Below are 27,470 nucleotides of genomic sequence, written 5' to 3'. Positions count from 1 at the left end.
GAAAAAGATATAATGAAAGACTAGGAGATAATAATCTGCCTACATCTCTCTCTCCACTACTGCAGAATGTAATGCTAGGACCATCTGGTGGCCTAGAATGATCCTGGTAGAAGATCTGTGGTTCAGCATCAACTGAAGCTTTCTAGTAGTCTCATTCATCATTTATACCAGAGTTCACTGTCGACCTTTTCAATCAAGCCTTGCCTTTGTAACTTTGGTGCTACTAGAATCTTTGACATAGTCAGTGTTCCAGTAATCCTCACCATTGTTATGAAACCATACTGTGTTCTCCCAGTACTTGGAAGGATTAGTAAAGAGAACTTGGATCTAGAGTACTATTCCTGCCTGAAGACTGGGGTCATTTTCACCATATTGTCTAGATCATGGCCTTGATGCCAACACTTTCTGGAATGCCAAAATACTCACCTGTAGCAGAGGAAGGCATTCCTTACTGGCTACCCATGCCCTTGCTAATCTCCCAGTACCAAATTACCTTAGTTCTTCAATGTTCTACCTTGGTTCAAACCTGTGTCCTATAAATAGTTTTTATACGATTTAATAATTTATCAGTTTGTGGGTCTTCTTGGTGTGGCTGAACTATTGCGCCCTGACTCTTGCCACCCAGATTTGGGGCTGAAAGGGAGTGACACAGTGGAAATGTAGAAGTAGAGTGAGTATCACACTGAAATTTAGCACATTGGTGGTGATACGGCCATTCACTCCCAAGGATGCTAAAGGCCAAATAGGCCAAAGATGTGATCTGTTGACACAGTTACAGCAACTGACTCCCAGTTTAAACTGAATTCCTTTTACAGAAAACAGAGATATCGACCCAAGAGCTATCTCTGACTAGCACCACCATTTTCTTCAAGTCATTTAAGTTTTATGGGCCTCAGTTTCCTCATCAGGAAATTGGGCTAAGAAACATTAATTTCTCATCATATCTTAAGTTATTTTACATTTACAATATACCTTTATCTTCTCTCTTATGCACCTCCATTTATGGAAAAAATCTTGTTATTCTGTGCCCTTTTAAGGCATTAAATAAGGTTGTGACCAGTTCCTTTACCTCCTCAATATTAAGCATGATTTAGGTGATTGTAGCCTTCAATCAAGGAAGCATTGCTAACTCAAAATGCAAAAAAAAATTTTGTGTCAAGGGGAAAATCTGTAAAAGACATTCTTCATTGTGGGTTAGTGTTAGTGAACCAGGCAGGGAAGGACTAAGACAAATGGGCAAAAGGGGAAACACAAAGATTTTACAGCCATCTGAAAAGGAAGGCTTTATGGAGAAAATTAAGAATGGCTTACAGTAAGCATCAGGGAAGTGGACCACAGCAGCTGGACTGAGTATATGAACAATGTTTGTTCTATCTATCTGTTTAATAATGAAATAAATGAAATGCAGTTATTGGCATGGAAAACAGTACCTTGATAGTTACAAGCCATGTTGTACTTCACTTGAAATTTCAAATTACAACTTTGGTATTTCTGCAGTGTTAGGTCACTGCATCCCTGAAATAATGCAGTTTCCAAACTGGTGCATACTAGTTAACAAAAAGTACAAATCGTATACTTGCTTTCTACCTTATGTACCATATGGAATTAAGTGGGAGACCAGAGTTTGCCCCTATGTGTCCAAAATCCAAAGGAATAAAGAATCAAGGGCTATGGACATAAAGACTAGTGACTGGGTTGCTGGTGTCTAACTCACCTTGAAGGTTATGCATATAAAGATCTAATCAATGTGAAATTGCTAATAGCTGTGCTTCTTTCTTTTTACATGTTACTAACTGAAGAACAAGATGCATAGGACATTACTGAAACATCTTTCTTGTTTCTTAACACTCGGGCTTTATCAGCTCAAAGTCAGCCAAGTGGTATGGCAGCCAGCCTCTTGGATGGCTCCTGAAGATTCCTGCCTCCTCGTATTGACACCCTTGTGTAATCTGATCCCACATTGTACCAGGGTCGGTCTGTGTGGCAGAGGAGATGGTAAGATGGTATATCACTGCTGAAATCAGGTCACAAAAAGACAGCTACATCTGTCTTGGGCGAGCTCTCTTGCACTCATGTTCTTTTCTTCCTTCCCTCTCTGGAAAGCAAGCTGACATATTGTGAGCAGCCGAATGGCAAGAAACTGATGCCTCCAACCAACAGCCAATGAGAAATAATAGCCAGTGAGACCAACCAACAACCACATGAAAGATCTTGGAAGACAGTTCTGTAGCCTCACTGAGCCTTGAGACAACTGAGTGAGAAACTTTAAACCAGAACAACCTAGCCGACTCACCTATTCCTTAGCCAGAGAAACCTTGTGAGATAAAAACTGTTTGCTGTCTTAAGCTGCTAAATTTTATTGTTACTTAACAACAGATAACTAATATAGATGGGAAGATCTGGAGTATAAAACATTCTGCTTAAAAGCTGACAAATTAAATACTTTATATTTTAGTGTTCTGAGAAATTACCCAGGCAATCCAATATAAAGTGTATAGTAGCACAATAAACCTGGAATTTTTCCTCTAAGTCACAAATAAGTTTTATGGGAAAAAAAGGTTGTATGAACATTTACTCACATGAATAAATAGTAGCTACAGAATCCACCTGATGATTTTAACAAACTTTAAGGATTTTAAATTTCTTCTTTACTTCCTCACTACTGCCCAGTTTCAGCTTCACTGAAAACCCAGACCAGGTGGGAGAGGGGAAAAAAAAGTGTATTTGACAGTGGAAATAACCTCTTTTCATTTTTAACAGAGCATCTTACAGATTGCTTAAATTGGAGATAATGGCTTATATGAATTGTGTGTAATGCTGCATTAACTTGTTGTCATTATCATAATTATTGCACCTGCTGCTCAGCACTCACCATGTTATATAGGGCACATTAGCTGTAGGAAAGACAGCATCAGTGCCCTCCGGGAGCAACTCCGAGAAGCCCCCAAGTAGTGAGTTCGCATCGATAACAATGCAAAGCTGGATTGTACTGTATCAACTTACAGCTACACAATGTAGGAATCAGAAGACACAGCTAGTCTTCCTTTAAAAACTAAACCTTAACAAATACCAATTATCTTTTGAGGCTAAAAATAATGTGAAGCAGAAATTACGAGAAATTCATCAAAAGGTATTAACTCAAAACGTTCCTTTATCTTTGACCCCACTGTACTGCATTTAGAAATAAAAAAGCTGGCTTCTCCTCCTTTCCTGTGATTTCCTCGTCGTGGACAGGAGCGACCTGAGTGACACGTTGCAGGCGTGGCAACCCAGCAGCATGGAAGAGGGGAGAGAGGTCACATCTGGCCAGATAGTCGACATGTTTCTGAGTCGGCTTGTCCTTGTCTCTCCTGCTGTTTCTTCTGCTCCAGAAAATATGATTAACATCTATGAATTTATAAAACTCTGCTATGTAAGCAAGGCTGAGGGCTTTCCATCCCAGTGAGGCTGAGGAATGGAGTTAATGAGAAGTGAGACTGTGGGGAATGAGCAGAAACAAGCCGATGCTACAGTAATTGAGCATGAATATCAAACACTGACTTGGGAACAGTCTTCATCTGCGATGGGAAGTCTGATCAGCTGGTGGGCAGAGAGAATCACGCAGAGCTGAATCATTCACTGCCGGCCCCAGAATTTCCCCATCAGACCAGTCTATACTTATGACCTTGGTACCTCTGTTTCCCCACCTAGAATCAGGTTTTCCTTTTATTTCTTTAATTTTCTCTTCTTTTCCCTTCTTTCCTTCCTTCCTACAAAGGGTTTCCTCTTTCTTCTTTTTGGATTTATATTGTCCATTCCCAAATATTACACAAAATTTAAAGTTTTATTATTTCAACGACTGTTGTTTCTTTTTAAAAATTGTGTAATTTGCTAATGCCAGTTTAGAATAACACAGATGATGGTATTGTGGCTAGAAGAATTTTTAGTTTAAAAACTGCACTGACCCTAAAACCAGCGAAAGCATGAATTATTAATTTCTGTAATATACTCTTATGTGTCTTTTATCATTCTCAATTAGATCATTTATATATATTTAATTGGCAAGAATCTCTGGAAGATCTGCCCAACAGCAGTGATAAAATGAGCACCTTAATAAGCTTTGTTACTATTAATTTCAAATTGTAATGAATGGTTGTGTTCAGAAAAGAGTAAAAGTAGCTTTAATAAAACTAAATATTAAAGAAAAGAACTGTGGTCCTAAAATTCTAGGACAAGCAATTATGCATTTTTATAAGAATTTATTTACAAAAATGTCGACTAGTTTACTATGAAAGAAAACAATGTACCCACTTAAATGTAAATCAACTGGGGACTGGTTAAGTAAAATACATTATATTCTTTAAATGAAACTTAAAATGACTTGTAAAAAATATATAATAACTCACGAGGATATAGGCAACAATAGTATATTATTACATGAGCCTGTGTAAACTATTAGCTCACTTAACATATACGTGTTTAAAGAACTAGGCATTAATGCTCACCTGATGTAAAGTGTTTGCACATGTCATTTTCTAAATTTCATTTGAAGATACATTATAATTTCCAGTTTTTTAAAAACAATGCAACAATGAGTTTCTCGATCTCTACACAGATGCCAAGGAAACCGGAAAGAACAAAGGAAAAGCAACAATACAAGAAAGACCTTAAATATAAAAGGGTTTCAGTTTACCTTGGTTGCATAAAATTCTTTAACTTCAGGCCTGATAGAATCAAAGTCTCCACTGATGAAGTCGGGCAAAAAGCTGAAAGAAAGAGCACCAAGTCAACTAATTAAGACTGCTTACTTACTCGTTAACCTCTAAAACTGTGAGGATAGGGGCCAGAGAGAGAACTAACGCCTTCCAAGGGAAAAAGAAAGTCTACTTTTAGAGTGACTGGGACTCCAGATTTATGCTCTTGGTTTCAATATAGTTTGACTGGGGGAGCTCCACATACCCAGCTGATTCATCATGTGGCCTCACAAACGAAGAATACTTATCTTCGTTTAAAAAAAACAGATAAAGATTAAAGAAGATTGTTGGCTTAAAAAACTCCCTGTTCAAAAACCCTAACACAAAGACTCATCATCTTTGTATTTAACCTTCTACTATATAGACAAACCTTTAACTATTGTGCCTTCACACAAGTTCAGAATTTTCAGCAGATCTGAACAGAACAGATGATGATGTAGACCAGGCTTGCTTGGTACAGCAGGAGCCAGTTGGAAGACATTTTTCAAACATCCTACTGGCATATTTCTAGAAACAGGGGTCTTCTAGATAGGTTTGAATTGCTACAAAGGTCACAGTTACTCAATAGAGGGAGAGGATGCCCTAAAATGGATGTTTCCAATTGTACCATAATTATCTTATTTCTCTTCCTTGCCATTTGTGTTTATTCAGAATTCATTTCAGAAAGCCTACTTTACATGTATAAGCCATTCTTCATTATTTTTACATAAAGCAACTAGCTGACATGGTAGAATTTCTTCCCTCTTAAAACACCTAACTGTGGAGAAATGAAACTTGCCTGGATTTCTCAGTGTTCCTGCAAAAACTCCTAGCCTCCTGAGCCTCTGAAATGTATGTGACAGAAAGAAGGGAATGTTTGCTTCCATTTCCTCCATAAATATTCTATTCTTCACATACCGTGAGATTTAGATCTGCAGCCATTTATCTAGTTAATTGTTTTGATTCAAAAGAAAAATGAAACTTCTACATTATCTTCTGGAGGATCATATAGTTACATAATAGACTAGGTCCCTTTACTAAAGGGAGACTGGAGCTTTATCTCCCTGGGTATTACATGTCAAAAGAGATGAAGCCCCAGAAACTGGAGACATCTCTAGGTCCTAAATGCCAAGATACAGGGCTATCTGGCTCCCAGACAGATTTGACTGGGTTGGGGTTAGGATTTGGACCCATAAAATTTCCAGAGACCCTTTCAAAAGAGAAGCACAAATGCCACCTTCTAATTCATAAGTTTAGGGGAAAAATCAGATCATCTTTCACCTATGGACTGCACAGCTTCTGGCGCAGGACAACTGCCTGTCACTGCATGAACCAGGGGACTGAAAACTAGAGCAATGGAAACAGGCAATAAGAAATCTGACTCAGAACACCTCAAGTATACATTCAGGATAAAATTAATAAAGATGAATATGAAAACCCAATTCTAACCTTGTTCTTTTGTACAATTTTTTTAAGCTCTTAACTTAGTTGGGAATATTACTTCTTGGGTTTAACCTAATCTGTGTGGGCAACAATTCTTCTTTGAGGTCAGTTTAATATTAATATTAGGACTAAATGGTAAGAGGAAGCTGTACCACATACTGTGCCACACATACTGCTTATTTGTTTTTTTTGTTAACCAATAATGGTTATTGAAAATTTTGGTAATTAATAAAATTTTTACATTAATTGACTAATTCCAAAAATACTCACTGAGTATCAACCATGTGCAAAAGACAACAGTTTATTTCAGAATTAAGCACGTAGGTTTTTAAATCACCTTGCCTGGTTTTAACATTTTCCCACAGACTTTTCTCCTCAAAATGTCCCTGCCACCGTATCTACTACTTTTAACTTCTTTAACACTTATTTAGGTAAATGCCTTATACCTTACCACTATGAGGACTGAAAATATATTATTAATTCCTTTTTTTCCCTGTTGCAAAAATTCACTCGTTTTTGAAGTTTCTTTAAAAATGTCTCCACCTACCAACATTCAACTACATACAGATGAAAACTCATTGGATCATAGAATATTAACGCTTCTAATGATATGTTTGTGTCCTCCCCAAATTCCCATGTTGAAATCTGAACCCCCAATGTGATGGTATTGGGAGGTGATAAGGCTAGGAGGGTAGAGGCTTCATGAGTGGAATTTGCGCTCTTATTAACAAAACCCCAAAGAGCTCTCTTGCCCCTTACACTGTGTGAGGACACAGCGAGAAGATGACCATCTATGAAGCACTATACAGTGGATCTGCTGGCACCCTGATCTTTTGACTTCCCAGCCTCCAGAACTGTGAGAAGTGAGTCACTGTTCATAAGCTGCCTGGTCTGTGGTATTCCTTACAGCAGCCCCAAGGGATTGAGACTGTGATGGAAGGGATGGGAGCCATCATCCCCCCAACATCCTCGTTATCCTTTGTGAGGAACTGATCCTCACAAAGAAGTCAAGGGAGTCCCGTCTGTACGGTCAGTAGCCAACCTATTCCACCATGTAAAGCAGCCATGAAGCTTAGGACTCTGCTTCTGTATAGTTTGAATCATGCAACTTCCTAACAAAGCTGACCTTACATTACTCGACAGATTTTAGTCCCTCAGTTATCTAGAGTCAATCTGGCAGTTTCCAAATATCATTGATTTTGACAATAAATAAAAATGCAACATAAAAACTGATATATAAAGGCAGCAGAATGTCTGTCCCCTTATCCCTTATACCATTTTAAAGAGAATTAGATCTCTTTTCACTGTGAAATATGAAGGAAAGCAATCATGTAAATTCATTTTATTTTCATATAAAATATTAAAGTAAAGGGTAAGCAAAATCACACAGATGAAAACTAACTTCATTTATCTTTTAATATCATTTTCTCTGATATAACATACATGCTTTTGAAATGAACCAGGATGCTTATTTCCAAGAAGACTCATATCAAAATCACACCTGGTATACATGCTGAGATGACTAAAATACTGACAGCTTTTCATCATAATTCACTAATTTTTGAAACCTCCTGAAACGTGCTTTTAGATACTGCAATTAAAAGCCAATCTCATTGTCTGAGGCATTGGTTGCCATGGTATCTGGGCATTCTGAAGAGGTACTTACTGGGGATGACACTTCATAGATAGAAAAGACAGTTTACACGGGAAGATTACTTTCAGAACTCCGTGGGGACTGATTGCACTTAGCAACTAGGGTGTATGGATGTATATCTCACTGATCACATTTCTGTTTAACTGTTGACAGAGATCAAACAAGGACACCACCTCCAGGTATCCTCTGCCCACAGGCACTGACTTGTTAGTACTGAAAGTGTTCCTAACTCCCCATAAGGTGTAGACTCCTTTGGTATTCACATTTAACTCTTACCATTCTTGTCCTCACTAATGACAAAGGGAGTTCAAAAAGGGTGGAGATTAGTAAATGAGCTAAAGATTTGTCACATATGATAATCAAGAGGGAGGTTCATATTTAGAATATATGCCTAAATATGTGGTAGCAGCAAGTATACAGATGCTGATAATAACAAAATAAAGTGAAGAGTTGAACGAGAGGATGGGGAGAGGAGAAAGGAGAAGGTAGAAAAATGACAAAATGGAAAGAGAAAGGCCAGGAGAGGGAAGGAAAGGGAGGAAGGGAATAGAAAAGAAGAATGAGGGAGGAAACATTTATTATGAACTTATTATTATGTCTGCTCCTCCTTTTCCTAGTTTGTCCAAATTATGTAACTTTTCGGAGCCCGATTTCTTCATATGTAAATGGAGGATACTTTAGAGTGGTTGTGAGGATTGAGAGTTAATACATGTGAAGTGCTTAGAAAATGCTTAGTACACAGTAAGCAAGTTTTAAGCTATTTGGTTAAAGTAAAAGTTACCACTAGAGAAGCTAGGTAATTTTCCTGAGGTTTTAAGGATAATAAGAGCTAGAACCCAAATTTAAACCCAGGCAACCCAATCTTTATTAACAGCCAGGCCCACAGCCTCCCACATATACACATTTATAAAATGGAGTAAGAGTTTCTTATGGAGAAAATTCTCTACACAGACACATTGTTCCCCTGCTGATTTTATTAATCAGAGTTAATTCGGTCTACCTGTATACTTTAGAAAGGTGTAACTGAGGCAGAAGGAAAGAAGAATCTGGTTGCTACAAGAAGGATAGCATTTTGATTAAAGAAATATGTTAGGAGAATGTTTGAGAACAGTGTAGACTAAGGGTAGGGCTACAAGAAAAAAATGGTACTCAATCTACAGAAAGTACAAATTAATCTTTCAAAGATTAGGACTATTACTCTCTGCTAAACTGCATGATTTAATTAAGGGGGGGTTAAAGAAAAAGGGGGTGATCCAAACTACCATAAGTAAAAATGGTACCACATTTTGACTGTGTTTATAGATACAATCAGGTCAACTCTTTTAATAAATAAGTCTCTAAATGTAATAAAAGAGTCAAAGATATTTAAATATTTGTATAATTTTTATTAAAGCTGGCATTGTTAGAAAGACAGAACACAGAGTGACAGAGGAGTCCTATTAGACCATGTAAAAATATAACAATATGTTTATGGAAAAAAGCAAAGTAGGAAAAGTCAAAATATAATTTTTTCACATTTGCAAAATATATAATGCTTAAGGATTACCATCCCTAATAACAAACAGTACGCCAAAGGGGCGAAGAAAATAAAATCCATTAGAAAAACTGTTGAAGGCTATTCACACAAAGAAAGTCACACAAGAAATACAAAGAGCACCAGTTTATGAAAACATGGTAAATCTAATTATTTATCAAGGAAATAAATGTTAAACAGTAGTAGAATACTGTCTGTTGTACAAAAATTTGTCAAAAATTAAGGGCAAGTGTTACAGGGCTGAATAAAAATGAGTATATTCATAGTCTAGTGGGTACAGTGAATGGAATACTGCCTTAGACCCACAATCCCACCTGGGACTCTATCCTACCCAAAAGGGTATACAGGACATCAGCACACCACTAACAAGAAGAAACTGAATGTTTAATAAAACAGAAAAAGGTTGAATAAAGTATAATGTACTCTAATATGGAAATTAAGCAGCTTTAAGATGAGCAGACTTCATCCTAGAGTTGACAAGCGTCCTAGAGGGAATGTCTACCATGTATTATTAAATTAAAAAAAAAAGTTCCAAAAAAATGTATATACTCTTGACAGTTTTAAAAAAATTAATTGCATACAATAAACTATACATAATGTCTGCAACTCAATGAGTTGAGATAAAATTACACCCATGAACTATCAGTACAGTCTATGCTATATACATATCTATCACCATCACAGTTTCCTCTTGTCCTATTTTTTATAGGAACATTTCAAATAAGATCATCAGTGGTTTATCCTTTTCAGAGTCCCAGCTTCATCTCCTTGGTTAAAGTTTATTCATAAGTATTCTATTCTTTCTGACACTTTTGTAATTGGCATTGTTTTCTTAGTTTCCCTTTCAGATAGCCTGCTGTTAGTATATACAAATGCATAAAAGTAATTTGGAAGTGTTCATTTTTGTTGATTATTAATGAAGTCATTGGGAGTATTACCACTACTTTTATTTTTGTGCATTGATTTTGAAATACTGCAACTTTGGTGAATTCATTTATTAGTTTTAAGAGTTTTCTTGTGGAGTCTTTAGGGTCTTCCAGATACAAGATCATGCTATCTTCAAGCAGAGATAATTTTACTTCTTCCTTTCTGATCTGGATGCCTTTTATTTCTTTTTCTTGCTCAATATCTCTGGCTAGGACTTCTAGTACTATGTTGAATAGAAGTGGTGAGAGTGAGAATCCTTGCCTTCTTCCAGATCTTAGAGAAAAAGCTTTCAGTTTTTCACCAATGAGTATGTTAGCTGTGGGCTTTTCATACATAGCCTTCATTGTGCTGAGGTAATTTGAGAGTTTCTATTACAGAAGGGTGTTGAATTTTGCCATTGGTTTTTTCTGCATCTATTGAGATGATAATGTGAGTTTTATCCTTCATTCCGTTACTGTGGCTTACTTGTATACATTAGGCCATTGTTGCACACTAGGGATTAATCTTGGGTCATGGTGTGTGGTTCTTTTAATGTGTTCTTGAATTTGATTTGCTAATATTTATTGAGGAGTTTTACAGACATGTTTATCAGGGATATTGTTCTGTAGAATTCATTTGCTGTCTCTGTCTCTAGTCTCCGTTTCATTGCTTTTCTGTAAAAGAAAAAGCTGGTTTTGTCTTTTTAGTGTAATGCAGGCTTCATAAAAATAATTTGAAAGCATTACCTCTACTTCTATTTTCTGGAAGAGTTTAAGAAGAACTGGAATTAGTTCTTCTTTAAAAATTTGGAAGAATTCACCATTGATGCCATCTAGTTTGGCTATTTCTTTTGGGAAGATTTGGGATGACTGATTCAATCTTCTCATTTTTTAGTTGTCTGTTCAGGTTTTCTATTTGTTCTTGACTCAGTCTTGGTAGGTTCTATGTTTCTAGGAATTTACATATTTGTAAATTTGTTGCCATACATTGCTCATAATAGTACCTTATGATCCTTTTCATTTCTGTGGCATTGGTTGTAATGTTTCTTCTCCATTTCTGATTTTATTTATTTGTCTTCTCTCTCTTTTTTGTTTGGTTAGTCTAGGTAAGGCTGTCAATTTTGTTTACCTTCTCAAAGAATCAACTCTTTCATTGGCTTTTTTCAATTTTTTAATTCTCTATTTCATTTCTTCGTGCTCTAATCTTTATTATGTCCTTCCTTCTACTAGCTGTGGGATTAGTTTGTTCTTTTCCTAGTTTTTTGAGGTGTAGTGTTAGGTTTTTACTTAAGATATTTCTTTTTAAATGTGGATATCTATTACTATAAACTTGTCTTCTAAAATATGGCTTTTGTTATATACTGTAAATTTTGGTATTAAAAATGTATTTAAAAGCAATAAAATAAAACAAAAAATACCTATAAATATATTCACGGATTTTTTGTAGCAAGCTTCAAAAAAATAACAGAAGTGAATGAATGAAGCTGTTTACGCTGATCATCTTCAGGCACGGGATCATTTTTTTTTTGAAAAATTTAATAAAGTATGCCTAATGTAATAACTAAAAAGAAAATAGAGTTTATAAAGGTAAATAGAGAGGAAAATTAAAGATGAAATGAAAACACTTATATTCTGATAATAAGAATGCTAAAATAGTGTCTTACAGCACTTAAGGTTGTTATAAATGACTCCAATCAAGTTATCCAAGTAAGACAATGATGCATATCTTAAAACATTTGATCTCATCTTCTTAAACTGAGTAGACCAGTAATTAATACTGTAAGGCAGAAAATAACTTTGACTTCCTCAACTGTTTCAAGAATTTCTTCACAAGCAAATGAACACCAAGAGAAAACAAAAATAACAAAAACAGTAACAAAGGAAATACAGATAGAATCTCATCCCTCACAGTTAACGTAAAGAATAAGAACAGAATGAGGAGGGAGAAATGATAGGGGAAAAATATGTAGCTTTGCAAAAAGCTTGTTGAATTAGACATAGAGGGAAAGACTCCCCACCCCCCTGCAAAAAAAAAGATGCAAAAAGGAAAAAGATCTAAGGGTTCTTCTCCTAGAAGGAACTTCTCAGGGAAAATTTTTTGAATACTTATATGCCAGTCTCTGTATTTTATTCACATATTTCATGTTTTATTTCAGTTAATTTTCATGACACTTCCATGAGATTAATTTTTTTTGGGGGGGAAAATGGTCAATAAGCAGTTTTACTTGAAATAGTAATCATGTGATGTTTTTAGCCATTTTTAGTCTTTTAAAAGCTAATAATTAAAGCCGCTTTTTGACTTCTCTCTTATTTCCCCTCCCCACCTTCATTTATTTTTTTAACTGAGATGCATGAGTTTTTGTTTTTTTTTATGCCCACATGATCAGCAAACTGTTTCAATCTAAGGATAAAAATGGGTTTTAACACCTTTCTATATAATTTTGCATTTTCTTATTTTTTTATTTTTGAGAGGACATCTCTCATATTTATTGATCAGATGGTTGTTAACAACAATAAAATTCTGTATAGGGGACTCAATGCACAATCATTAATCAACCCCAAGCCTAATTCTCAACAGTCTCCAATCTTCTAAAGCATAACAAGTTCTTAGATGGTGAACAGTGCAAGGGCAGTCATCACAGAAACTTTCGGATTTGATCACGCATCATGAACTATAAACAATCAGGTCAAATATGATTATTCATTTGATTTTTATACTTGATTTATATGTGAATCCCACATTTCTCCCTTATTATTATTATTATTATTATTATTATTATTATTATTATTATTTTTAAATACAATGCTGAAGTGGTAGGTAGATGCAAGATAATGGTAGAAAACATAGTTTAGTGCTGTAAGAGAGCAAATGTAGATGATCAGGTGTGTGCCTGTAGACTAAGTATTAATCCGAGCTAGACAAGGGCAACAAAACATCCACGGATTCAGAAGATTTCTCTCAAAATGGGGGGTGAGGATCTAAGCCTCACCACTGTTGATTCCCAATTTCTCACCTGATGGCCTCCCTGCGACTGTGCCTGTCTTAGGTTGTTCCTCCCTTGAGGAATCTTACCTGTCTCTGGCTAACCAGTCATCTTCTGGGGCCATACAGGGAAATGTAAAGTTGGTAACTGAGAGAGAAGAAATATTTTTTGAAAAGGTTAGCTTTTTACTTCTTTGAAGATTTATGCCCTGTGGCTTCTATGCCCAGCATTTGTCTTGAGGTATCTTTACCACTTGGAAGAATTATGATACTCGGTAATTTCAATATGAGGCACAAATTCTACTTAAGGGTTGTAATTAGGAAGGAAGAAGAAAAGCTATAGAAGTAGCAGATGGAAGAAAACATGGGAAGATTGATTATTTCTTTGACATATCTTCCTGTAGTGTAACATAAGCATGTATAGGTTTCAAACTACTAATTAAATTGTGCATAATAGCAATATAGCTACATAACCAAAGCAGATCTACAATTACCAGCCATCTCCAGTAAAACCAAGAAAACCAGATAGGCACCCTAGGCATTTGTGAAAACTTATCAATGATATGATGGATATTGTCTAACTGAATTTGAATAGTTTGAGAAAAATCAGACAAATTAAAACAACCCATTCCTGGGAACTGTTCACATCCGATATGTTCTTTTAACAGTAGATAGTCTGTAGTCGCAAGATTTTGGAGCGCTGCAACTTGCACTTCTCCTAATTCTTGGTTGAGTTCTGACAGGATAGATCCAGTCAAATTTGTTGTTTTACTGTATGCACAGGCCAGCTTAGATATCTCCTTCTTCATTCCAATAGCAAGTCCAGGAACCAGTGGGATGAATGCAGCTACAACTGCAGCAGCACCAGGATCTTTGTTGAAGTTTTTTGATGATCATCTTCTGGACTGACTCTTCCAGAGAATGTTGATGCTGGAAGTTCTTCTTCATATCGTATCTTAATTCATTTTCTGGGTAGCCAAATTAGGCTTTGATCCTCTGTATAAACAAAAACAAACCCATTGCCCACACTTTCATATGCCCTTTATACCATTGTGAAAAACTTATTGGAGATCACCACATAGGAACTGTTTTTTTTTTTTTAAGAGAAAGAAATATTATCAGAAAAATGTACCTCCATAGTTGATCATCTGACACCCTTTAAATGATGAAAATTAAGGATATTTAAAGCCTGCATTAATCGGTGATTTGCAGTTAGTTTTATCCTATCAGGGAGTAATACCCCTTTTCTTTCTTTCTTTTTTTTTATCATTAATCTGCAATTACATGAAGAATATTATGTTTACTAGGCTCTCCATATACCAGGTCCCCCCACACACAAACCCCTTTACAGTCACTGTCCATCAGCATAGCAAAATGTTGTAGAGTCACTACTTGTCTTCTCTGTGTTGTATAGCCCTCACCTTTCTCCCACCCCCCCATTATGCATGCTAATCACAACACCCCCTTTCCTCTTCCCCCCTCTTATCCCTCCCTACCCATCCATCCTCCCAAGTCCCTTTCCCTTTGGTACCTCTTAGTCTATTCTTGAGTTCTGTGATTCTGCTGCTGTTTTGTTCCTTCAGTTTTTTCTTTGTTCTTATACTCCACAGATGAGTGAAATCATTTGATATTTCTCTTTCTCCTCCAGGCTTATTTCACTGAGCATAATACCCTCTAGCTCCATCCATGTTGTTGCAAATGGTAGGATTTGTTTTCTTCTTATGGCTGAATAATATTCCATTGTGTATATGTATCACATCTTCTTTATCCATTCATCTACTGAATGGATACTTAGGTTGCTTCCAATTCTTGGCTATTATAAATAGTGCTGCAATAAACATAGGGGTGCATCTGTCTTTTTCAAACTTGAGTGCTGCATTCTTAGGGTAAATTCCTAGGAATGGAATTCCTGGGTGAAATGGTAAGTCTATTCTGAGCATTTTAAGGAACCTCCATACTGCTTTCCACAATAGTTGAACTAGTTTACATTCCCACCAGCAGTGTAGGCGGGTTCCCCTTTCTAAACAACCTTGCCAACATTTGTTGTTGTTTGTCTTTTGGATGGTAGCCATCCTTACTGGTGTGAGGTGATACCTCATTGTGATTTTAATTTGCATTTCTCTGATAATTAGAGATGTGGGGCATCTTTTCATGTGTCTGTTGGCCATCTAAATTTCTTTCTTGGAGAAGTGTCTGTTCAGGTCCTCTGCCCATTTTTTAATTGGATTATTTGTTTTTTGTTTGTTGAGGTGGGTGAACTCTTTATATATTTTGGATGTCAAGCCTTTATCGGATCTGTCATTCACAAATATATTCTCCCATACTGTAGGGTTCCTTTCTGTTCTATTGATGGTGTCTTTTGCTGTACAGAAGCTTTTCAGCTTAATATAGTCCCACTTGTTCATTTTTGCTATTGTTTTCCTTGCCTGGGGAGATATGTTCAAAAAGAGGTCACTCATGTTTATGTCTAAGAGATTTTTCCCTATGTTTTGTTCTAGGAGTTTTATGGTTTCATGACTTACATTCAGGTCTTTGATCCATTTTGAATTTACTTTTGTGTATGGGGTTAGACAATGGTCCAGTTTCATTCTCCTACATGTAGCTGTCCAGTTTTGCCAGCACCATCTGTTGAAGAACTGTTGTTTCCCCATTGTATGTCCATGGCTCCTTTGTCAAATATTAATTAACCATATATGTTTGGGTTCATGTCTGGAGTCTCTAATCTGTTCCACTGGTCTGTGGCTCTCTTCTTGTGCCAGTACCAAACTGTCTTAATTACTATGGCTTTGTAGTAGAGCTTGAAGTTGGGGCATGAGATCCCCCCTACTTTATTCTTCTTTCTCAGGATTGCTTTGGCTATTTGGGGTCTTGGTGTTTCCATATGAATTCTTGAATTATTTGTTCCAGTTCATTGAAGAATGTTGCTGGTAATTTGATAGGGATTGCACCAAATCCGTATATTGCTTTGGGCAGGATGGCAATTTTGATGACATTAATTCTTCCTAACCAACAGCATGGGATGAGTTTCCATTTGTTAGTGTCCCCTTTAATTTCTCTTAAGAGTGACTTGTAGTTTTCAGGGTATAGGTCTTTCACTTCTTTGGTTAGGTTTATTCCTAGGTATTTTATTCTTTTTGATGCAATTGTGAATGGAGTTGTTTTCCTGATTTCTCTTTCTATTGGTTCATTGTTAGTGTACAGGAAAGCCACAGATTTCTGTGTGTTAATTTTGTATCCTGCAACTTTGCTGAATTCTAATATCAGTTCTAGTAGTTTTGTACTGGAGTCTTTAGGGTTTTTTATATACAATATCATGTCATCTGCAAATAGTGACAGTTTAACTTCTTCTTTACCAATCTGGATTCCTTGTATTTCTTTGTTTTGTCTGATTGCCGTGGCTAGGACCTCCAGTACTATGTTGAATAACAGTGGGGATAGTGGGCATCCCTGTCTTGTTCCCTATCTCAGAGGAAAAGCTTTCAGCTTCTTGCTCTTCAGTATTATGTTGGCTGTGGGTTTATCGTATATGGCCTTTATTATGTTGAGGTACTTGCCCTCTATTCCCATTTTGTTGAGAGTTTTTATCATGAATGGATGTTGAATTTTGTCAAATGCTTTTTCAGCATCTATGGAGATCATCATGTGGTTTTTGTCTTTCTTTTTGTTGATGTGGTGGATGATGTTGATGGATTTTCGAATGTTGTAACATCCTTGCATCCCTGGGATGAATCCCACTTGGTCATGGTGTATGATTCTTTTGATATATTTTTTAATTCTGTTTGCTAATATTTTATTGAGTATTTTTGCATCTGCATTCATCAGGGATATTGGTCTGTAATTTTCTTTTTTGGTGGGGTCTTTGCCTGGATTTGGTATTAGGGTGATGTTGGCTTCATAGAATGAGTTTGGGAGTATTCCCTCCTCTTCTATTTTGGAAAACTTTAAGGAGAATGGGTATTATGTCTTCTCTGTGTGTCTGATAAAATTCCAAGGTAAATACGTCTGGCCCAGGGGTTTTGTTCTTGGGTAGTTTTTTGATTACTGTTTCAATTTCTTTGCTCATAATTGGTTTGTTTAACTTTTGTGTTTCTTCCTTGGTCAGTCTTGGAAGGTTGTATTTTTCTAGGAAGTTGTCCATTTCTTCTAGGTTTTCCAGCTTGTTGGCATATAGGTTTTCATAGTAGTCTTCAATAATTCATTGTATTTCTGTGGAGTCTGTCGTGATTTTTCCATTCTCATTTCTGATTCTGTTGATTTGTGTTGATTCTCTTTTCCTGTTGATAAGTTTGGCTAGAGGCTTATCTATTTTGTTTATTTTCTCAAAGAACCAGCTCTTGTTTTTATTGATTTTTGCTATTGTTTCATTCTTCTCAATTTTGTTTATTTCTTCTCTGATCTTTATTATATCCCTCATTCTGCTGACTTTGGGCCTCATTTGTTCTTCTTTTTCCAGTTTTGATAATTGTCATGTTAGACTATTCATTTGGGATTGTTCTTCCTTCTTCAAGTGTGCCTGGATCGCTATATACTTTCCTCTTAAGACTGCTTTTGCTGCGTCCCACAGAAGTTGGGGCTTTGTTTTGTTGTTGTCATTTGTTTCCATATATTCCTTGATCTCTATTTTAATTTGTTCATTGATCCATTGATTATTTAGGAGCATGTTGTTAAGCCTCCATGTGTTTGTGAGCCTTTTTGTTTTCTTTGTAGAATTTATTTCTAGTTTTATACTTTGTGGTCTGAAAAGTTGGTTGGTAGAATTTCAACATTTTGGAATTTACTGAGGCTCTTTTTGTGGGCTTGTTTGTGGTCTATTCTGGAGAATGTTCCATGTGCACTTGCGAAGAATGTGTATCCTGTTGCTTTTGGGTGTAGAGTTCTATATATGTCTATTAGGTCCATCTGTTCTACTGTGCTGTTCAGTGCCCCATGAGATTAATTTTTATCATCCAGTTTTTATGGTAGAAAGCTAATGCTGAGATGTATAAACAGCCTGCACCGGTGTCACAGATTCAAAATGTTCTCTCTCCTCATTTTCTTCCTCCTTTTTGAGTTGAAGGATAACCCTCCCTGGAAAAAGCAAATTTTCTTGCTCCACTTGCCTCACAAGATGTAATTCTTCTTTTTCCAAAATTTTGGCCCTCATTTGAAATCTTTTCTACCTGTACGTCCAACCAGAACTGTATGGTGATCAGGCAGCAGTATGAGTGCACAGCAAAGTTACTCCATACCATAAGCTATCAATCTACTGACGTTTCTAGGTTTACGATTTGTTTTAATGAATAGAAAAGTGGTGAAGAGAGGCACAATTACACAATCATGAGGCTTGTTGAAAGCATTATTTCATTCTAGGTAGCAAACAAATGAATGTTCAATTCTGTAGCTGTGCACTCTAATATCTAACTCACTAACAGCAATGTAAATTTTATGAGTCAGTAAGAAATTAAAGTATACAGTCTGCTACTTCCACTCATGCTATGGGAATTAACCTCTCACTGTAACCAATTAAGAGAAGAGACAAAATATGTGAAACAATTGTATTCAGACAGTGGAAAATAGGTAGCTCCGGACAGTGATTGCTGAGAAAAGGGAAATAAATGAGATAAGCCCTATTATTGCCTCAGCTTTCTGCCCCAGAGCACAGTGAGGGACATCTACAGTCTCCCTAAATTCAGGGGACCAAGATCAATTTTAAGAGAAGCTGAAGAGCTAGAAAATGTGTGGTAGGGTAACTGAGAGAATGGAACTACAGGGAGAAATTAGCTCTGGAAATCTTTAGCAAGATTCCCTTGAGTGTCTGGGCACATACTTGTCTATACACATATAAGTAGACCAAGGGAGAAAAATCACCAGAAAGCAATGGACACAACAATTCCTAGAGAAGTAATACGGCTCGGTATAATCCATGCTCGCGTCATCAAAAGTACAGAGGTATCATTATAAATAAGTCATTAAGTTGAATCTCACCTTAATAGTGAGGCTAAATTAGTCCTAGAATAAAAGTTGCTTTGGATCTACCATAAGAAAGTTTAAAATAAAGCTTCAAAAGTATCAAACTCATCCAACCATGTCAACACTCTTAAAGGAATACAACAAATACAGTAACAAATAATGCAAAATTTTAAATTTGCTTATCAAATAAGAAGTTATCAGTTGGGCCAAGAAGAAAATAACTTATAACTAGACTGAGAAGACAAAGATGATGCTACTAGCAGACAAGGACAACAAAACATTTATTGCAAATTTGTTCTGTACATCGAAAAAGGTAGAAGCTAACATGAACAAAATGGGAGGGAAATGGAAGATACAAGTAACTACATAGGACTTTTGGAAGTAAAATGTAAAATATCTCAAATAAAACATTGGATGGCATCAACAGATTACACAAAGGTACAGCTAATAAGGCAATGATGAAAAAAAATGAAATCCTAAAAAGTACTCAATTAATACATAAGAAGGAAAAGCAAAAAATAAATAAAGGACAGTAAGGAAAAAAACAGAAAAAGTAGCAAAATGGTACATTTGGATGAGACCACATTGATAAATACATTAGATATAAATAGTGTAAACACTCTGATTGAAAGACACAGATTTACTATTAGATGAAGAAGAAATACTGTCTGTAAAAAAACTCTTTTTGAATATAAAGAAATAGATGGCTTTTGGGTAAAAGTATGGCAGGGAAGTGGCTGTAGAAAGGAGAAAAACAATGGGCACAGCTGTGTTTCAATAAAACTTTATTTATAGGCAACTGACCTGCAAGCTACAGTTTGCCAGCTCCTGTTCTAAGCCAAAAACAAGACTCAAAAGATTTAATGGGATTGAAATCACACAAAAAATGTTCTGTAATATGTAATTTTTTTCTTTTCTTTTCTTGCTTGTTCAAATAAGTCAGTACTCCCTAATGATTTCTGAGTATTAAGAGAATAAACTAGTTGAGATTTTAAAACCTCCATTTATATATATATAATGAAATTGATATTAAAGTCAATCATATGTCATTAAAAGTAGGTTAAGAATTTCCATTTCTCTACATATATTTTATCCTGCTTATTATTCACACTGCTCAAACTGACCAACTAGATTATCTATTTATTATATTTATCATGTTTACATATATATTTAATGCATATATAACTGAGTTAATTTCATGGTATTTTATAGTTCAGGCACACTACAAATTTTGAAAAAGATACGTTTTAGAAACTAATTTCTCATTGAATTATATTGTAATTTCAAATCTGACTCAGTACTCAAAATGTCATAAAAATTATTCTGTAAGGTAATATTTAATGTTGTGTGTTACAATGTTCTAATCACATATTAATAAAAAAAGTTAATATTCAGTATTGATAAGACACTACTATTACTATGATATAAGCATACATTAGAAAGCTACATCAGAATCATTTTATTGTCTCCCCAACTCTGGCAGTTTAATGTTATACATGCACGTGGTGGAGTGTGTTGTCAGTGACTTTCATGACACATGAGAATAGTCTCTATACAAAACAGTAGATTAGGTCTGCTTTTGTGGCTTTACTCATATAAGTGGCAACCACTCTCTTTATCTCTTACCTACAAACTTCATTTCCAAACAAAAAGTTGGTGATCCTTCTACAAACAACATCTTGGAGGAATAATGACAGGAAATGAAATGACTCTAGGCTATGTGCCTATGTGTAATTTGTATTGTAAATTTTGTTTTGTGGAAAATACCCTGCACCTCCACCACTACTTCTTTCTAGGAAGGTAGAAGCTTATTGTGAGTGAGCACAATAGTTTAGTGTGAAACTCTCCTAACAAGTCACCACATACGAAGAATCTTCCTATAAGCCTGACTAGTCATCAGAGCATCTATAAGCTGTTTTAAATGAATCTTTGTTTTTATCTTGCTGTTTCTATCCATTATATATGAATATGTGAACAGACAGTTACCATAGCCTGAGAAGTTCTCTAGAGAATGTAATAAAGACTTCTGTCTTATAGAAATCTTAAAACTTCAATCATATGTTAGTGGCTTAACTACAGATCACAAAATCATTGGATAATAAATATCATTAGTAGAAGTAAAAGTTATATTAGGGAAAACAATTAAAAGAAAAAAGATAAAATGGTGACTATCCTGTTCAAATAGAGTTGATACCAATAGTTTATTCAAATCAACATAAAATCAAAAAGGAAAAATCAAACAGATAAAAGACATGACACAGAAGAGATTTAACACCTGAATATATGCATAGTCTGTAATAATTATTAATATACACATGTACATGAATGTATATATGTATAGATAGAGCTTTTACATTTTCAATTTCCATACTGACATACTGTTAAATCTAATGGTCAATCTCCCATGTTACTTTACCCATCAGAGGCATATTAACACAACTGAACCCTCTGCATTCCTTGATTTTCCTTCTTTGGCTGATTTAAGGTTTCCTGGTTTTCCCTCTAAGTCACTGGATTTCCTGTTCTATTTGACAGCTCTTCTACTTGGATTTTTTTAACCCAGGAGTATCCACAGTTCAGTCCCTGGACCTTTTTCCTCTCTGTCTGCACTTACTAGGTCATCTTACCAAGTCACATGGCCTTAAGTGTTCTCTGCATATAATGGCTCTGAAGCTTTTATCCTCCCTCAACTCCAACTCATATATTCAACAACCTACTTCACATTAGATACACAGTGAGCATATCAAACCCTATGTACCTTTTCCCCACAAAGTGGCTCCTTTTATACTCTTCCCAATCTCACCAAAGAGAAAATGAATTTTTCCGGGTTGTTCAGGTCAAAGTCCTTAGAGTCATTTCTGACTCTTCTTTCTTCCTTCTTCCTCATAAGTGACCTGTCAGCGAATTCCACAGACTCTTCTGTCAAATTATAATCTGAGTCTGGCTCTCTCTTACCATCTACCACCCTGACAAGATGGGTGATACCACTCTGCTCACAATCATTCCATGGCTTCCCCTCTCACTGAGAGTTAAGTCATCAGTATGACCCAGAAAAGCCCAACATGAGCAACTCTCAGTTTCTTTTCTAATCAGTCACCCTCCTACTAAGTGCCCCCTCATTCTCTCTACTCATGGTAGATGGTTTGCAAAATTACCCAGAACCACTTTTGCCTCTCCATACACACTCTTTTCTAATGGGACTTTCCAGATCCTTCCATCACTAGAGGCTAACACAAGTCTGTTTCCTCACCACCTGAATTTGTACGGGCCTTGTGACTTGCTTTGATCAACAAGATGCAGTGGAAGTGATGATGGCATGGCAGCAAGGACTGAAGCCTCAGATGGAGTTGCAGCCTTCTCTCTGCTCTCCTGAAACCCTCCCCTGTGCCATGAGAACAATCATGAGCAAGTCAGAGGTCAAGAGGCTGAGAGGCTGAAAGTGGAGGATGAGAGAGAAGAGTCAGCTGACCCAGCTGATAGACAGCCAACCTTCAAACACTTGAGCAAGTCCTGTCTATGTGCTGACATCACCCAGACATCTCCAGAAGTACGTACCCAGCTTTCACAACTGACACGTGCAAGCCCAGCTCTGCCTAGCTGTCCCTTAGAATTGTGAGCAATAATAACTGCTTTTAAAGACACTAAGTTTTGGGGCAATTCATTATGCAGCAAAAGCTGACTGATACCACACTCAGGTCTCAGAGCCTCTGCCTGGAATGCTTTTCCCCTGGTAGCCAAATAGCTAACTTCTTCACCCTCTACAGGTCTTAACTCAGAAGTCACTCTCTCAGTGAGATGTCTCCTCACCTCGATTGTTACCACTTGAACGAAAAGTATGTCACCCCTTCTCCTGACTACAGTCTTCCTTGTCACTAGTAATACACTTTATATTTTTATTATTCATCTGACTCATTATCTCTCTCTCTGAAAGTTCAATGAAGTCAGGCATTTTTTCCCTGCTGCATCCAAAGTTCCTACAATCCTGACCCTCATATGGAATAACTGCAGTATCTAAAATATGCTAAGATAGCAATGGGATAAAATTTCCTGCACAATACAGCAATAAAAAATTAATAAAACTGCCAACAGTGGAGAAAAATTATATGGTCTTACACTGTTAATAAAAGGGAAGATGAGCACAAATATTCTGGAAAGCAAACTGTCAGCTTGGATTTAAATTTTTTAATTCATAACTTTTGACTTTATATCTTAATCCCCATCAATCTACTTTGAGTGCCAGGAACTCAGATAAAGCTTTACTTAAAAAGCACACTTAAGTTTTATGTATCAAAGTTATAAAAAAATTATAAATGACATACATTTCTGATATATGGAGAACAGCTAATAAATAAGAATGTAGCAAATAAAATTTACATTTAATGACATGATGTGTTAATACTTTTAGTGTTAAGAAAACAGACATGAAGTAATACAATATATGCATAAATATTCCTATTTCATTACATGTACATATATATATATATATACTCAGCAAGAGAGAAAAATATTTATAAAACTATGATACTGAATGATATTGAAAAAGGTGTGTAAAAATATGAACAGTGAGAATCTAGGTGATTTCAGGTTATTTTTATTTTTTTCTTGGTATTTTTCTGTATTCTCCAAGTTCATTATAGTGAACTTGTATCACTTCTATAAGTCAGGATGGATGAGGCAGGCAGGGAAGGACGTGCCTTTCAAAAACTGGAACATATAAAGTTAAAACAAAGAAGGTAAACAAATACTAAATAAAACGAGTTCATTTAAGCTACTTAATTTTTGTATTGTTATTATTTGTGATTATATTAAAATTTCTTGAATACAACTTAGTTTAAAATTGGACAAATAAGGACAACTTGGCTCAGACCTTTGCTGTATGAGTTGGCTAAAATCTCTGGTTTTGGTGAGCTTTGCCACCTGTATCCTCTCTTGATTCCATCCTGTTAAAAGCAGTAGAATCCATCAGTGCTGAGCACAACCATTAACTCTTTCTCCCCCCATATCAGAAGTGTACTTTGGAGAACAACTACCACATGGAGGAAATTCACCATGAAAGCCCTATTACTGGTGATGGGAATCGCAAGACTACACTATTATGCGGAAATGTTCTTTCCGATGACTGATATAATGCCAAGATGACAGAAACTACAGTTGTTTTTCTTGTTCTTAACGCATGGAACTGCTCTCCAGTTACTAATAACCTACTTATGTACAGACTAACAGGAAAAAATTGAATACACACTAGAGGCCGCTAGTGATAAATAAGTGAATTTTGCATGAAGAGACATGATGGCTGTACAAAGAAAATTGCATTCTAAGCTTCTAAGCTGCAGTTGCCTTGTAAATAGTAGGCTTAAAGTCAGACAGCTTTTGTTTTTCTGTCTACAAACTTATCTTAATGTTTTTTAATAAAGCACTTAAATCCAGAGAAATCTCATCTTAATAAGAAATCACGGAAATTCTATAAAAATTTCTATTATTGTAATCTGAAAGCAAAGAGCTGTGTTGTTAAGTAATAAAACTTTTTACATATTAAAAATAAGAACAAAATGTTATTCTCTTACTCAATTAACAAAAAGATCCAGATCAAGTAAAGAAAGCTCCATGTTGTGTAATATAAACTTATCTTGGTAATATATCCTTGAGAGGAAAAGTTTTTTAAAAGCCAAAGATACCTAAAAAAATTACAACCTCCTCCTCCCCCTCCACTAGGGAAATCATGAATTATAAGAGTGGGATTTAAAAGAGTTAACTTAGAAAAAAATATATGATCACATAAAGTCAGGGAAAATATACAGAATATTGTGATTAACAGCAAGCTTTTGTGAAACTAAGGAAGTGTACTACATTTTTAAAAATTTGGGAGGAATGTTATTAAATTTCTCAGAAGGCTTGAGAGGTATGTTTATCACTGATATGCATGACAGGCAGCCATTTAATTCCCTTTCCCTGTCACTGAAAGTGTGAGGAACGAAAAAATCTTGGAAGTGGGGCAGTTTATATCACTGTAAAGATTAAGCTAGGGAGGTGGACAGAAGGGGAAGAATGGAGGAGACAAGAAAGGCCATTAGATGTCTGGGGCATGGTGCAAGAGCGGCAGCTCGGGAGATGTCGTGGGTAGGTGTCTGTGGGGAGGTTAGGGTTCTGTTTGTAGTCGTATTTGCATGTGGTTACCCCAGACCCATGTTTGCAGAAACTAACATGACATAATCTTGGTTCTAGGCATAGGCCGCTGCAGAAACAAACAGGAGCCAGATATTTCCTAGTGCCATGCCTAGAAACAAGGGAATGGGCAGATAGTTCCTCTTAAGCAACTCAGCTTGGCCCATCAATCTGTGCTCTCCGCAAGAAAGGTGAGAAATTTGCAACGTCATGTGTAGCACCCAGGGTGAGGGTTCAGAGCAGGCTCAGTGCAAGCCCTAACTTGCTCTTAGACACAGGCACAGCTAGCTGTGTGTCTGCTGTCCAGCTCCCTGCTTATGTTCCAAGGCCAGCTTTCTAGTCTTCCCACTTATTCTGCTAATTATAATATTTAGTAGAATTTTTGTGACTGGTTAAATTGGTCACAGATTTTTTTCCATTCTTTACAACCAAGAACAGCAATAATAATAAAAAAAATTAAACACAAAGTTCCTAGCAATGTTGACAAAAGATCTTTTAGTATTCATCTCTGATTCTCCTCTTGAATAAATTTAAGAATTACTTTACTGGGTCAAAAATGTGCTTTCATACTTAGTCTATGATAGTAGAATATATTAAATTTTTATGGAACAGCTTGCCTAATCATTCCTTATTGACTATTAAGTGTAGGGTAAACTAGCTACTGGCGATGAGGCTGTGAAAAGGCCAGACGACCCACGCCCGCATTCAGGGCACGGTGGGCACATGCACACAGGTGATCCCGATGCACTGTGATGAAGGCTGTGAGGAGGCAGTGCCCAGGGGAACGTCCAGCAAGGACACTCAGTGGACCAATGGCCTGAGGAGACTCACAACCACTGAGCATAACCGGGTCAAGTAATACCCTTACTTCATTTAGAATTTGTCATCTATTTGCCAAACTGTGGGGAAATTATTATTTTCAGGCAGAACTATGCAAAAAGGAAGGAACACTGCCAAGGTAAAAATACTAATTTGCCACCTACTATTTGTCAGCTTGGTCACAGATGCTGGAGCTACTTCCAAAGATAAGTGAAACAACAACAAGGAATTGTGTCCAATTAAATAGAAACACCCACAGGTAATTTCAACATAATGCACAATGACAGTTCAGGCTTGCTTAGAGAATTTATGCCTGACTGAGGTCTATGGAAACTAGTAGTTATCAGGAAAGACTTCTGGGAAATACAACATGTCAGCTGAGTTTTGATAAGGATTTTAACACTTCGAAGAAAGCAGAAGAGAGCTTTTATAAATGAATTTTTAAAAGAGGGATTTTTTTATGGAATGGAGTTTTTATAAATTAAATAGACCTAAAGTTCTTTAAAAAATTTTCTCCATTTAATGCTAAAACTAATGCCTTGACATTTAAATGGGCACTCAAAGGTTTTGAAAATACTTGGCTGAGTAGGAGACCAATATTTAGGTGGCACAAATACTTTCAATAATCATTGTTAAAGAGTGCTAATGCTTCACCAATCTCCCCCCGCCCAGTCCCTTGATCCCCGAGGAGCACGCGCTAGGTATCGAGCACCTCTACATGGTATCCAGCAGAAATGGATGGAACGTTGACATCCAAGGACAAAAACCCGAGTTCACTGGTCTAAATCCTTCTCTACAGTCCACCACCTTCTCTACAGTCCAAGCAGAAACACCACTAATCTCATTCAATAAAAGTGTTAATTGCAGTTCTAAATCATAGGATTTAGAGTCAGTCAACATTTTTAATGTTCATGATTGTTTTTTACTCTGGCTCCTTTCAGCCCGGGCATTTATATTTATAGACTACTATCCTATTGCTCATCATTTACATTGCCTTGACCTGCCTTTCTGAAGTGCTGTGATACTTCCGGGGGTATTTAATACCCAGAGTTAAGCCTATTAGACATGATATCTTCTTTTATGTGTGTGTGTGTGTGTGTGATATACAGATACAAACACACATATGATTTTTTCTCAGGGCGGTACAATGTTTTCTGTTGTGTTTCTGAGACTCTTCAGCATGATCTTGAACACTCTGGCTATGGAGACAAAACTGAAGTCTTCAAGGAATGCAGTCTCAAGCAGAGCTCAGATCTCCAAGCTGGGATTACAACTGATAGTTCTGGGCTCATCTTGGTGTAATTGCCAT

At 36.3% G+C, this 27,470-nt stretch overlaps 1 protein-coding gene across 6 annotated transcripts in view; it reads right to left on the bottom strand.

Annotated features, from left to right (window-relative positions):
- The window catches only part of TPK1 (thiamin pyrophosphokinase 1), a 355,980-nt gene that overhangs the window by 201,560 nt on the left and 126,950 nt on the right, over positions 1-27,470 (bottom strand). For all 6 annotated transcript variants that reach the window (XM_073238288.1, XM_073238285.1, XM_073238283.1 and 3 more), the window contains exon 5: positions 4,673-4,745. In XM_073238288.1, coding sequence (XP_073094389.1) covers positions 4,673-4,745 — 73 coding nt within the window. The remainder of the gene's footprint in view (positions 1-4,672; positions 4,746-27,470) is intronic.

The sequence above is a fragment of the Manis javanica genome, chromosome 6, assembly GCF_040802235.1.
Source record: "Manis javanica isolate MJ-LG chromosome 6, MJ_LKY, whole genome shotgun sequence".
Lineage (NCBI taxonomy): Eukaryota > Metazoa > Chordata > Mammalia > Pholidota > Manidae > Manis > Manis javanica.
This window is presented reverse-complemented; position numbering and strand designations above follow the sequence as displayed.